The sequence below is a fragment of the Dermacentor andersoni genome, chromosome 2, assembly GCF_023375885.2.
Source record: "Dermacentor andersoni chromosome 2, qqDerAnde1_hic_scaffold, whole genome shotgun sequence".
NCBI classification, from domain to species: Eukaryota; Metazoa; Arthropoda; class Arachnida; order Ixodida; family Ixodidae; genus Dermacentor; species Dermacentor andersoni.
The window spans coordinates 1,042,377-1,056,605 of NC_092815.1; the positions used below are offsets into that span (position 1 = coordinate 1,042,377).

The following is a 14,229-nucleotide window of genomic DNA, read 5'->3' on the forward strand; positions in this document are numbered from 1 at the left end:
CAATTGTGATTTGCAAGCGCTGGCAAGTCAAATCAAGCCCACAATCTGCCAGTAAGACCCCCATTGCCACCTATGGGGAACAAGCACTGTCCTTCAACATCGGCTTCCGCAGGACATTCTGATGGATTTTTCTTATTGCTGTTGCTGCCTACAGGATTTCCTGCACCACTACAATCTCTTAGTTGAGATGCACAGCAAACACCTCGTTGATGCTACAATGCACCTTTCTGTGCTTGGTATAGCCTTGCGAGTGCCACTTCTGGTGGTCAACAGCCCATTGCCAAAGTCCACTCTACACAAGACTCCTTGAGCGATTCTCATCCTTTCTTCGACCGGCCAACTTCTTATTGCCAGTCAAACATGACGTCACTCACCATATTGCTATGGAACAATATGTGCGATCACGAAAAGGCGAGCAGTGCGAAGACGACGACGATGAGAAGCTAGCGCGGGCTGCTGCTGCCTCTTGGCCAAGCGCAGCGTATTTTCTTGTAAATATACTTGTACATAGCTTTTCGTCTGCGTCTTCCTACGTAACATATCTGGTGGAGGTGGACGTTCCCTGTACCTCGTCACGGAGCTTCACAGTGGACGGTACGTCGAGCCTTCCTTCATGGCTCCCGGCGACGACAACCGGACTCCCCCGGCTCCGACACCTGCTGCCACTTCGACGACCTACATCACTCTCTCCACTCCCCGTGATCCTGGCGTATTCTCGGGCAAAGATGGGGAAGACGTCGATGACTGGATCAGCCTGTATGAACACGTCAGCCGCAATAACCGGTGGGACCCTACTATTATGCTCGCCAACGTAGTCTTTTACCTCGGTGGCACACCTAGAGTTTCGTATCGCACGCACGAAGATGAGCTCACCAGTTGGGATTCACTTAAGACACAGCTTCGGGACTTGTTCGGCAACCCCTACGGTCACCAACTTGCCGCGCAGAAGGCGCTTTCCGGCCATGTTCAGACGTCAACAGAGCCCTATGTCACGTACATTCAGGACGTCTTGGCTCTGTGCCGCAAAGTTGACACCCACATGACTGAGTCAGACAAGGTTGCCCACATCCTCAAAGGCATTGCCGATGACGCTTTCAACTTGCTCGTTTGCAACAACGTAGCGACGGTGGATGCTGTTATAAAAGAGTGCCGCCGCCTGGAACTCGCTAAAAGCCGACGTATTGACCGGCAGTTTGCCCGTCTGCCCAAGACCCCAGCGACATCTTCCTGTGCCGACACTCCTCGTCCCAATAACACTGCCGATGTTACCAGGATTGTCCAGCGTGAGATCGAGGCCGCCTATCCGGCTGCCTTCGACTCCAGTCCCACCAACACATCTGCAGTCACGGTCTCACTGATCCAGGCAGTTGTCCACCAAGAGTTCGAAAACATGGGTCTTCACACCATCTGCTCGGCCCATCGTCCTGATACCCGCCCGGCTTCTTCGATTCCGCCCCGTCCACGTTTCCGCAACCCATCTGAATGGCGCACTGCTGACGACAAGCCCATTTGTTTCCACTGCCATCGAATCGGGCACATTTCTCGGCACTGTCGCAGTCGCTGGAGTTCCCCGACCCGGTCTACTTATACCGCCTACTCTCGCCCCCCAGGTGGCCCTTCTCATCCCTATGCCGCACGCTCCGATAACGCCGCCGCCGATTCTCCTGCACCGAACCGCTCCTATTCTCGTTCGCCTTCGCCCCAACAATGACAATCTCGCTCTCCCCAGCCCCGTCGCTCCTACTGGCCGACTCCCTTCGTACGCCGCTCCCAGCCGGAAAACTAGATGATGCAGCGCCTCGAGGTGACGCTGCATTGCTCCCTACGCCGCGAAATCCTCTACTGACGTTGCCCACTCACCTGAACCTTCTTGACGTGCAAATCGACGGTGTTTCTGTGTCTGCACTCATAGACACTGGGGCGAATTCGTCCGTAATGAGCGCTGACCTTCGTAACCGGCTCAAGAAAATTATCACGCCCGCCACTACGCCTGTTGTCCGTTCTGCCGATGGCGGAACAGCCCCCGTAATTGATATGTGTACCGCCCGCGTCTCCTTCGCCGATCGCTCAACAATCATGCTATTCACAGTCATCGCCCACTGTCCCCATGACATCATCCTCGGCTTAGACTTCCTCTCCGCACATTCTGCTCTCATCGATTGTTCCGCCAGTACTCTCCGCCTTGACCTGCCTGCTCTGGATCCTGCTGAACCACACCCCAGTCGCCTCAGTTCCGTCGACTTCGTTCGCTTGTCATTTTCGGCACTGACCTACGTTCACCTAGTGTCTTCCCCACCAGTCCCCGACGGTCACTACATCGCGGCTCCTATGCAAGACGACCTCCTTACACACGGGATCACAGTACGTCATACAGTTTTATCTATTACGGCGCATTCCGTCTGCCTGCTAGTGGTCAACTTTGGCTTGACGACACAAGTGCTGCCACGCGGGATGTCTCTGGCCCAGCTTTGCTCCTTCGCGGATCACTCAGTAGCACCCATTGCAGTAGACGACACTTCATCCGATGCTCCTCTACCATCGCAGTCGGCAAATTGTACCATCGCTGACTTACAGAAAATGATTGCGCCCGACTTGTCGTCCGAGCATGCTCGTGAACTCTACCGCGTTCTGTTTTCCTACCACTATATTTTTTACTTTAACGATCGTCCTTTGGCCCAAACTACAGCTGTAGAACATCGCATTAATACCGGCGATGCCCCTCCTATTCATCGCCGCCTGTATCGAGTGTCACCAGCTGAGCGTCAAGTTATTCACGCAGAAGTTCGCAAAATGCTTGCCAAGAACATTATTGAACCATCATATAGTCCATGGGTGTCACCTGTTGTACTGGTCAAAAAGAAGGATGGCTCATGGCACTTTTGCGTGGACTATCGGCACCTTAACAGGGTTACCAAAAAGGACGTGTATCCCCTACCTCGGATTGATGACGCCCTTGACTGCCTCCACGGTGCTCGCTATTTCTCCTCTATTGACCTTCGCTCCGGCTACTGGCAGATTGCCGTGGACGATCTCGACTGCTAGAAGACTGCTTTTGTAACACCAGACGGTCTTTATCAATTCAAAGTGATGCCATTCGGTCTATGTAACGCCCCTGCCACTTTTTAACGCATGATGGAATCCCTTCTTCACGGTTTCAAATGGTCCATGTGCCTGTGCTACTTGGATGACGTTATCATATTCTCCCCAACGTTCGCTACGCACCTCGAGCGCCTCTCAGCAGTCCTGGACGTTTTTCGTCGAGCCGGTCTGCAACTCAACGCATCGAAGTGTCGATTGGGCCGTCGCCAGATTACCGTCCTTGGACATCTCGTTGACGCGAAAGGAGTGCAACCGGACCCAGGCAAGATCCACGCTGTTGCGCACTTCCCTGTTCCGAAGTGTGTCAAGGATGTGCGCAGCTTCATCGGCCTTTGTTCGTACTTCCACCGTGTCGTGAGAAATTTCACCGCCATAGCACGACCACTAACCGAGCTTTTGAAAAAAGACGCCCCTTTCCAGTGGGGCGATAACGAGGCCTCTGCATTCTTACATCTAATCGACATTCTCACAACGCCTCCTGTTCTGGCCCATTTCGATCCTTCTGCGCCTACCGAAGTCCGTACTGATGCCAGCGGTCACGGAATTGGCGCAGTACTGGCACAATGCCAGCATGGCCACGACCGTGTTATCGCTTACGCCAGCAGGCTCCTCTCACCCGCGGAGCGCAACTATTCCATCACTGAGCGTGAGTGTCTGGCCCTAGTTTGGGCGGTTGCGAAATTCCGCCCATACTTATATGGCTGACCCTTTTCCGTTGTCACAGACCATCACGCGCTTTGCTGGTTATGCTCACTGAAAGATCGTACAGGAAGACTTGGTCGCTGGGCCTTACGCCTCCAAGAATATTCGTATACTGTCACCTATAAATCTGGCCGTCTACACAAGGACGCTGACTGCCTGTCTCGCTACCCGGTCGACGATCCTGATGCCGCCGACAGTAGTAGCGCCAACGGCATTTTCTCTGTGTCTGCCTTCGCTAACATCGCCCATAAGCAGTACCGAGACCTATTGCTGCGAGCACTTATCGAGCGTCTGCGCTCAACACCTACCAACGCATCCGTTCGCCGATATGTCCTCTAGGGCGGCATTCTGTATCGAAGGAACTTTCTCCCTGACGGCTCTGATCTTTTTCTTGTCGTGCCAAAACAGCTACGACAGACTGTGCTCTTTGAGATGCATGACGCACCCACTGCAGGACACCTTGGGGTAACCCGCACGTACGACCGCGTCCGCCGCCGCTTCTATTGGCCTGGTCTCGCTCGCTCCGTTCGACGCTATGTTGCTGCCTGTGATCCCTGCCAGCGTCGGAAAACACCTCAGGTGCTACCTGCCGGTCATCTCCAGCCGATCACCGTCCCCGTAGAACCGTTCTTTCGTGTTGGATTAGACCTGCCCGGTCCCTTTCCCACGTCATCCTCTGGGAACAAATTGGTAGCCGTCGCGACTGATTACGCCACCCGATACGCTATCACTCGGGCTCTCCCTACCAGTTGCGCCACTGACGTCGCAGACTTTCCCTTGTGTGACATTATCTTGCTTCATGGCACCCCGCGACAGCTGCTTACTGACCGTGGTCGAAACTTCCTCTCGAAAGTTATCGCTGACATTGTGCGTTCCTGCTCCATTCAACACAAACTGACTACCTCATACCATCCACAAACCAATGGCCTGACAGAGTGGTTAAACCGTACTCTTACCGATATGCTGTCCAAGTACGTTTTCAAAGACCACCACGACTGGGACATTGCCCTTCCTTACATAACATTTGCGTACAATTCTTCCTGGCACGACACCGACGGATTTTCTCCATTTTATCTACTGTACGGTCGCGAACCTACCTTGCCCCTAGACACGGCACTTCCTCCTGCTGCGATCTCAGCAAGCGAGTATGCGCGCAACGCCATCGCCCTCGCCGACCATGCATGCCAGCTTGCCCGTGCCCGACTGACGGCCTCACAAGCCACTCAGCAGTGTCATTACAACGCCCGCCATCGTGACGTACAGTTTTCGCCTGGTGCGCTCGTGCTCCTGTGGTCGCCCTCCCGTCACGTCGGACTTTCAGAGTAGCTCCTTTCGCGATACACAGGGCCCTACCGCGTGCTGCGCCAGGTGACGCCTGTGACTTAGAAATTGCTCCTGTGGGTTCAATCTCGTCCTCTCTTCTGGCATCAAGTGATGTCGTGCATGTCAGTAGGCTCAAGGCCTACTACACTGCTTCCGAGTCCGATCTTTAGTCGCTCCGGGACAGCGCTTTTGCAGCCGGGGGTAGTGCTACGGAACAATATGTGCGATCACGAAAAGGCGAGCAGTGCGAAGACGACGATGAGAAGCTAGCGCGGGCTGTTGCCTCTTGGCCATGCGCAGCGTATTTCCTCGTAAATATACTTGTACATAGCTTTTCGTCTGCGTCTTCCTACGTAACAATATCATTACAACCGGCCTGCCCGTCCACGCTCGAGCTCGTTGTTTACCACCTGATCGCTGCAAGATTGCACACAGCGAATTTGAACACAAGCTCGAACTCAGGATCGTACAGCTTTTCTCAAGCCCTTACGCATCTCCACTGCATATGGCGCCCAAGGCACCTCCTGGAGACTGGCAGCTGTGCAGAGATTACCTGTGCCGCTGCACCCGCTTTGACAACATCAAGCGCCGGCGAAGCTCTTCCCGAAGAAGAGCGACTCACACGCGTCGAGCGCCGTCGTGAGCAAAAGTGTCGGTGCGGGTGGTGCCGCCCAATGAATACCACTGACAATGATCGGGCCAGGGAGGCGAAACGCAAGCGTGACGCATACCAACTGCATATTGTGCAGTGCAAAAACGCACATTAGTCCGCGAGGTCCCATTATTGGAACGTTTCCCGGGTGCGACGTTGAGGTTCTGGAGAGAGTTCATCGAGAACCCGTTTGGTGCCACGTGTGTCATGCGTGACCGTCTTTGGATCACTGAGACTTGGCCGTGGGTGCATTGCGGCAGTGCAACTCCTCTCCCTTCCGTAGCAACATAGGAAAACCCCAACATAGCAAAACCAACCATAGTGCTGCTTTGCTGGACTTCCATCTTCACAGGGTGGAAGGGCTCTGAATTTTTTCTTATAAGTGAGTGGGAGTACTTATTGCAGTGGCCAATGCCTCATGTTGTTTGCAGGCTGTTGGCCAAGCTGCAAGGAGAGGCACCCAAAGAGCCAGCACCCTGTGATGTGCTGCAGCTGAGCGCGCAGGCACAGCGGATGGCACGCAGCTTGTGTCACCAGGCGTCACCACATGGTGGCAGTGTCAACCTGCGGCTAGGCCCATCACCTGTGGTGTGTGCCACACCAGCCGAAACCTTTGCCCGCCGCACCGATCGTGCCTACGAGGCAAGCAGCCCTCCTTGTCATCTGCATTTGCTTAGCGTGTACATTGCAATGGATATTAATCTTGCTCATTCTACCGCTCTTAGGTGGAAGCTCGTTGCCTAAGTGTCGGTGTTGTCATAAACTTTGTATCCACTGCTTGTCTCATCTTCTGCTGCATTCTACCTAGAGCATGTGTCCATTATGCACAAATACTTTGAGGTTCACGTCTACTATGTTTTACATGTACTGTGTAAGTTACATAGATGCATAAAATAACACTGCCTAAGGACTACATGCCTAATAGCAATAGCAATGCATAATTACAACTGAGTAAATTACCACACAAAAGGTCCTTAGTCCTAAAGTACCACTGCTGATAAATACTTGTACAGTGCAGTCCACTTATAACGATATCGAGAAAGACGAAAAATATGATCGTTATAACCGATGATCACTATATCTGGACTGCAGTTATAAAAAAAAAAAAAAATTTTAACCCGTTTGCGCTCTTTACCTTTGCAGCTCTGAACTCGAATTCGCTATTTGCTCTAAAGAATAGATGATGTATACAGTAGGCCGTGAAAAACAAACTTTATTTCTAGCGCCAATGACCGTGTGAAGGATTAGGCGCGCCGAAATAGTCCGAAATCTGCACTTGCTTTTGCGGCAGCTTCAGCTTCACAACCGCGGTGTGCATGGATTCCAGCTGCTGCGCGAACACTGGCGGCAATCTTTTAGCATGCATAAAATCAATTAAGGAGTCGATCGACGACAGTGCACTTTGCGTGGACATCGTGGTCGGGGTCAAGGAGCCACTGTCGATCTCGTTGTCACTGTCGCTGATGCCGTCGCCACCGTCGCACAACTTTGCGTCTGTCGAGACAGCACATCTTCGGCGATCGCCTCGTCGGTGACCTCATCGCAGAACGAGGCAGCACTGTCTGCAGTCAAAAACTCCTCCTTCGACACACCACCTGTGTCACCAGTAGGAACGAGCTCCCAGAGCTCGGTTATGTCAGCGACTTCCACCGGGTGGGTCTCAGCGGGTTGGGGAAGTTCGTCCTTACGCACAAAGCCCGCCTTCTTGAAGCAATTGGTGATGAACCACTGGTAAAGCACCTCTTCAACATCGGCGTCTCTAACCCCTTTTCCGCTGATTGGAATGGCCGCTGATAGCTCCTGCCTTCACAATCGCGGTGCTCCCGGAGGTTTTCAAGATGGTTGATATCGTTAACTGGACGAGCTCATACTTCTTCACGAGGGCGCTCACCTTGAAGCCGCATCGAGAGTCCTGCAAAATATCCATCTTCCTGTCAAGCGACACAGCTTTGCGCTTTGTTGGCGCCATCTTCGAACTGGGTTGAACCGTTGGTTGCACGCTGCTTCGGTGGCGTCAGCCTGCTATCGCGAGAGAGACGCGGGACGGGCGCCACCGCGCCGCTTTGCTTGTCGCTTCCTTTTTTCTTTCTCTCTCTTTCGGAGCGACTGTGGCCGACGCGCATGAAGCAGCTAGCGCCATCTTGTGGCGCGCTGTGCCAACGTTGGCTGCGCCTACTCGTGCGCGGGCGGGGCGAGACGCGCTGCGCGCTAATGGCGGCAGATACGAACTTACGGAGGTAAACATCGCCTCGCCTCGACATCGTTCGTTTCAGGGAACTAAGCAACGCAAACGTTACGATTATTTGGCACGGAAAACGCCGTCCAGACTGCAAAATTTTGATCGTTATATCCGATATGCGGTGAATAACCTATCGTTATAAATGGTTTTTTTCCCCATGGACCTAATGCATAAAATGACACTCTCATGTCGACCCATCGTTATAACCGATATATCGTTATATGTGGTATCGTTATAAGTGGACTGCACTGTATATCGACTCATTCATGTTCTATTCTTGGGGTCCTTTTATACTGTGACGTTGCAGAAGTCATATAAAAGATGTATTTAGAATATTTACAAGAGAGACAACGATGCATAAACAAGATGGCTGTCGAGACCAATTCCATGTCTACACGTCAAATCGTCTTCTGACTGGCGCCACTTCTCGTTGCGCCATAACATTACTCCAGCCTGGAAAGGCGGTGTCTTGGCACTCACAATAGCTCGTGGCAAAGTAAGGCTTCAGCCAGGTCACATGCACAATGTCCTTGGGTACACGCGAGTCCAGCGGAGCAATCTCATAGTTGACACCACCAAGCTGATGCAATATCATGTAGGGCCCTGTGTAGCGTGGCAGCAGCTTTTCAGTCAAGCTGACAGGGGAACATGGTGTCCATAGGAGGACAATGGATCCAGGAGGAAATCAAATGTCCCTATGTTGGCTGTCGTACCGGATCTTCTACGTGGCCTGAGTCTCAGTGAGGCGGGAGCTGGCAGTCTGGTGGGCCGTGCAAACCCAGGCGAAGACATCTTGCGCGTACTCAGTGGGAGTATTCGTCGAAGAAGGAAGCAGTGTGTCAAAGGGGCAAAGAAGGGTGGCGGCAGTACAGAAGGTAAAAAGGTGAAAAGCCAGTGGTCTTGCGGTGGTACGAATTATAGGCGAAGGTCACGAAGGCTAACGTGCTGTCCCAGTTACTGTGTTCGTCGGAAACATACATAGACAGCATTTATATCAACGTGCGATTAAACTGCTCTGTCAGTCTGTTTGTCTGCGGGTGGTAGGCAGTGGAAAGCTTGTGCTTGGCAGAGCAGGAGTGAAGTAGGTCTTCAACTACTTAGGACAAGAAGGTGCGCTGCGATCAGTGAGGTGCTGCCGGGGTGTGCCAGGATGGAGGATGATGTCATGTAAAAGGAAATCTGCCACGTTAGTTGCACAGCTTGTGCGCAGAGCTCATGTGATCGCATACCGGGTCCCGTAATCAGTCGCGACTACACCCCACTTATTTCTAGATTTCGACTTCGGAAAACGACCAAGAAGATCAAGACCGACATGAAAGAATGGTTCTGAGGGCACATCGAAGGGGTGAAGGCGTCCAGCGGGCAGCACAGCAGGTTATTTTGCAGCGCTGACAGAGCACACATGCTACAACATTGCGGTTCACAGAGTGGTACAAGCCTGGCCAGTAGAAGCGGCGCCGAACGCGGATGTAAGTACGCAAAACGCCGAGGTGGCCTGCAGTAGGGTCATCATGCAACTGCTCAAGAACTGATATTCGGAGATGGCGTGGTACAATGAGTAAAAATTCTGGTTCTTCAGGGCGTAAGCTGCCACGGTAGGGAACGTCGTCGCAAAGCATGAACATGCACAGTACGGGCTCCGAATGTTCAGAGTTGAGACGATTGATGAGAACACGTAAGCAGTCATCACGTCATTATTCAATGTGGATGTTGTGCAGATCAGAAATGGCCAGGATGCAAGAGTCGGTGTCAATGGCATCATATTCAGGATGACAGGAAAGGCAGTCAGCATCCTTGTGCAAATGGCCTGTCTTATATTAAACATAAAATCAATACTCTTGGAGACGTAGTGGCCATTTACCCATTTTTCAAAGGCTTTCGATCGCGTCCCTCATCATCGACTAGTGTCCAAACTTTCATGCCTTTACTTCGACCCACTAATCCTGTCATGGATCGTCTGCTTCCTGACAGATCGCCTCCAGTTCACCTGTGTTGGCGGTCGCTGTTCAGATACTACCAAAGTAATATCGGGTGTACCACAGGGATCCGTCCTCGGCCCACTCCTTTTTCTAATATACATTAACGACCTCCCAACAGACATATCATCTACAATACGTCTATTCGCCGATGACTGTGTTATTTGCCGTCGTGTCACTACTAACACTGACCAATCTATTCTGCAAAATGACCTAAATTCTATTTACAAGGGGTGCTCACGCTGGATGATGGAACTAAATGTCTCCAAATGCAAGTTAATGCATGTATCACGTAAACGCTCTATATCCAAATTTCGATACTCTTTAGGCTCTGTGAATTTATGTGAGGCCCACAGTTACCGCTACCTTGGCGTTATTATCACTAACAAACTAAATTGGTCGAACCACGGTCTATAAATAACAGCTGATGCCTCAAGATCCCTTAACTATATTAAAAGATCCCTATCCTTGTCTCCTCCATTGATTCTTGAACTAGCATATGAAATTTTCATCCGTACCGAATTGGAATGTGTGTCTACAATTTGGAATCCGCATCAAAAGTACTTGATTGGCACTTTAGAAGCTACTCAAAATCGTGCCTGCCATTTTATCTTATTGAATTGTGACAACACTGTCAGCGTTACTAACTTGAAATTATCTATTGGGCTACCCCTTTTAGCATCAAGACGTATAATTTCGCAACTCTGCCTTCTCCATAAATTGTACTATAACTTTCCTGACCTTCGTTCCTCGCTTTTATTTCCACCCGTGCGCTCATCACATAGTCTATTCAATTCTTTAAGTATCCAACGCCTTCATGGTTCTACAAACGCTTTCAACAAATCCTTCCTTCCCGTTGCAATAGAACAATGGAACTCACTCCCGGAATCCGTTGTTGTACAGTGAAACCCTTTGAAATTTTGAGAGTTACTAACCACCCATATTTGCAACTTATTATGCAATAACCTGTTTTGTTTTTTTAGTGTCTTTTCAGTTGTTGCTTTTTGTTGCTTTGTACATGACCTTTCCTTCGAGATTTGTATTATTGTTTTGCCCCCCCTATGTAATACCCCACATGGGGCCCTAAGGGACTAATAGATGATGATGATGAGGATGAATAGTCCAGTGGGGTCTTTAAGTGAGCAGAGTCAGCTCAAGGTGGGTTGACTAGTAACCACAGAAAATGTGCGGCCGTAAATGTAGGGGTGGAAATTGGCAACTGCCCAAACTAATGCCAGACACTCCCATTCGGTAGTTGAAAAATTCCTCCAAGTGGCCGACAGGAGGTGGCGGGTGTGTGCAATTATTATGTTCTCTGCATTACGCTGCCATTGAACAAGTACAGCCCCAATTCCATGGCCACCTGTGTCCGTGTGAAGTTCAGTGGAGGCGGATGGATCATAATGAGCCAGCAATGGAGGAGCCGTGAGCAAGCGTACGAGGGCAGAGAAGGCTTTGGTTCGTGCAAGGCCCCATGTGAAAGCAACGTCCTTTTTAAGTAAGTCGGTGAGTGGGCGAGTGGTTTCGGCGAAATTCTTGATCAAACGATGGAAGTATGAGCATAGCCCAACAAAGCTTCTTACGTCTGCGGCGGAAGACGGAACAGGAAAGTTCTAGACAGTGCAAACCTTGTCCGGGTTGGATTGAACGCCAGCGGCACTGACAAGATGACCAAGAACGATTATTTGACGACATCCAAAGTGGTACTTGGATGAGTTCGATTGCCGGCCGGCGCATCGGAAAACAGCAATAGCCGATAGATGCGTTAGATCGAGTCGTAAAAGTTGGTGAAAAGCCTATGACATCATCTAGATAACACAGACATGTGGACCATTTACAGCGGAGAAGTAAGGAGTCCATCATTCTTTCGAAGGTTGCCGAGGCATTACAAAGGCTGAGCTGCATAACCTTGAATTGGTAGAGGCCGTCAGGTGTTACGAAGGCAGTTTTCTCACGGTCCATGTCATCTACCAAGATTTGCCAATAGCCTGATTGGAGGTCTATCGATGAAAAGTACTCGACTCCTTGCAAGCAGTCCAAGGCGTTATCAATATGCGGCAAGGGGTAGAAATCCTTGCGTGTGATTTTGTTGAGGTGTCTATAATCCGCACAAAAGTGCCAACTGCCGTCCTTATCCTTGACAAGGACAACAGGGGACACCCACGGTCTGCAAGATGGCTCTATAACGCCCTTAGTCAACATATTGCTACGGCATGAGCTGGGCGAGGAGAAGAGGAGGAAGACGTTCGCTGGCGTAGTCTCGACGTAAGTGGTTGGACTTGTGTGTCAGACGATGAAAGGTCGGCAGCAGCGAAATTGACAGGGATGCGTGACAGCGACCAAGGCGGTAGCAGCAAATCATTTGAAACAACACAATAGCTCTCTACTAAGGATGTGTCAGCAAGGGTGGCGAGAAGCGCGCTATTCAAAGTAATTTTGCCTGTGCCACAGTTAACGGATGCGTCACAATCCTGAAGAAAGTCAATCCCGAGAATCACATCATGAGTGCACCGCAGTAGTACGAGAAATTGTTTTAAGATATTCTCCTCCGAATAAAGCACTTGCAACACAAATACCAAGGGGAACTAGGCACTCTCCACTGACACCACAAAATCTCACACCATCATTCCACGGGAGCATAACTTTCCGACCCAGCCTCTCTTTGAAATTCACACTCATGACAGAAACGGTAGCACCAGTATCCACTAATGCTGTTGCAGGTATACTATCAATTAACACATGCACTTTGTTCTTCACCATCATATAGGCAGAGGAGTATTTCACAGAGACACAGACTGTCCGGCGACCTTACCTCCATTGGCCGCGCCGGCTAGTTTCCCGATGGCGGTGGTGACATAGCACATCGCCATGGTGATGGCGAACAGCGTTGATGACTGATTGGTGGCGTCAGGCTACGGTCTGAAGCTGGCGAGCCACTCCTTGTACTATATTGACGGAAAGTATTCCAGGGTGGCGCACCTGTGGTGTTTGCAGTATCAGGGTCTGTCGGCCAACGGTCGTCTAACTGTCACCTTCAAAATTAGGCCAAGATCGTGGTGGGCCATATGTTGTCTGTCGGCGCCGGCTACAAAAACGAGCAATGTGTCCTGAGGCGCGACAGCTGTGACACACAGGCGATGCGCAACCGACGTTGTAAGCCTCGGGTCAACCCTGGGATGCTGCGAATAATAAACACGTTTTCTGAATTCCGATTCGTGGTGGTAGCTCGATGAGTGCGTTGATCGTGTGTCATGTCGTCAGGAAAGGAACATCGGTGCTGTCGCAGCTGATCGACTCGATAGCCTGCAGCGCCTGGCATGGCAGACAATGCGGACACAGCAGATGCATGTTCTTGAGGTTGATTGGAAGCGCAACCAAGCTGTTCGACATCCGCCCCTTTGGTGTGTCGTTCAAGTTCTTTGCGGACAATTCGCCTTATAGTTGCCGCAACATCAAGTTGAATACTGTAGTTGTCGTTATCGTCAACGCTTGCCACCGTTGTGACATTCGCTAACCTGCCGAACTTTGGCGTGATACGGCCCAGCTTCAAAGCCTTAAATGTGCGGCAATGCTTGATGAGGTCGGCAACCGAGGCGAGACTCTCCTTTCCGATTAAATGATTGTAAACATCCTCGGCTATGCCTTTGAGAAGGTGTCCAACTTCGTCCTCTTCGGACATTCGAGGATTGACCGTTTTGCAAAGCTTCAGGATCGCCTCTATGTACGTAGTACAGGTCTCCCCTGGGACTTAAGCGCGCTGAAGCAATGTCTGCTCCACCCGCTTCCTTTTCGTGGTGGAATCGCCAAAGCACTCTGTGAGGTCAGTAACTAAGCTGTCCCACGTTGTGAAGGTATCTTCATGGTTCTCAAACCACACTAGCGCAGTGTCTGTGAGGAACAGAACGACATTGTCGAGATGAGCCATGGAGTTCCAGCCATTGTACTTGCTCACACGCTTGTAATGGGTGAGCCATTCCTCCACGTCCTCGCCGAATTTTTCTGAGAAAGGGCAGGGCTCCCTCTGATGCATCCAGGCACCAGTTGTTCACACTGGAGCAGCCAGAGAAGGCTGTTGGTCACTGCCGTGGGACATTGGGATCTCAAGTGGTGTCAGAGGCAATCAAGCAAGGCGTCGGCTCTGGTGTGGCACTTGCTGCAGCAGCTCCGTTGTCTTGGTCAAAGTACCCAGGACCTCCACCACAAAACAATATTATTGACTTCTCGTGTCACTTGTCGTT

The 14,229-nt window shown here is 51.1% G+C and overlaps 1 protein-coding gene across 2 annotated transcripts in view; it reads left to right on the top strand.

Annotated features, from left to right (window-relative positions):
• LOC126543063 (golgin-45) overlaps positions 1–14,229 on the top strand; it is a 153,048-nt gene that overhangs the window by 78,687 nt on the left and 60,132 nt on the right. For both annotated transcript variants that reach the window (XM_072286322.1, XM_050190216.2), the window contains exon 6: positions 6,208–6,418. In XM_072286322.1, coding sequence (XP_072142423.1) covers positions 6,208–6,418 — 211 coding nt within the window. The remainder of the gene's footprint in view (positions 1–6,207; positions 6,419–14,229) is intronic.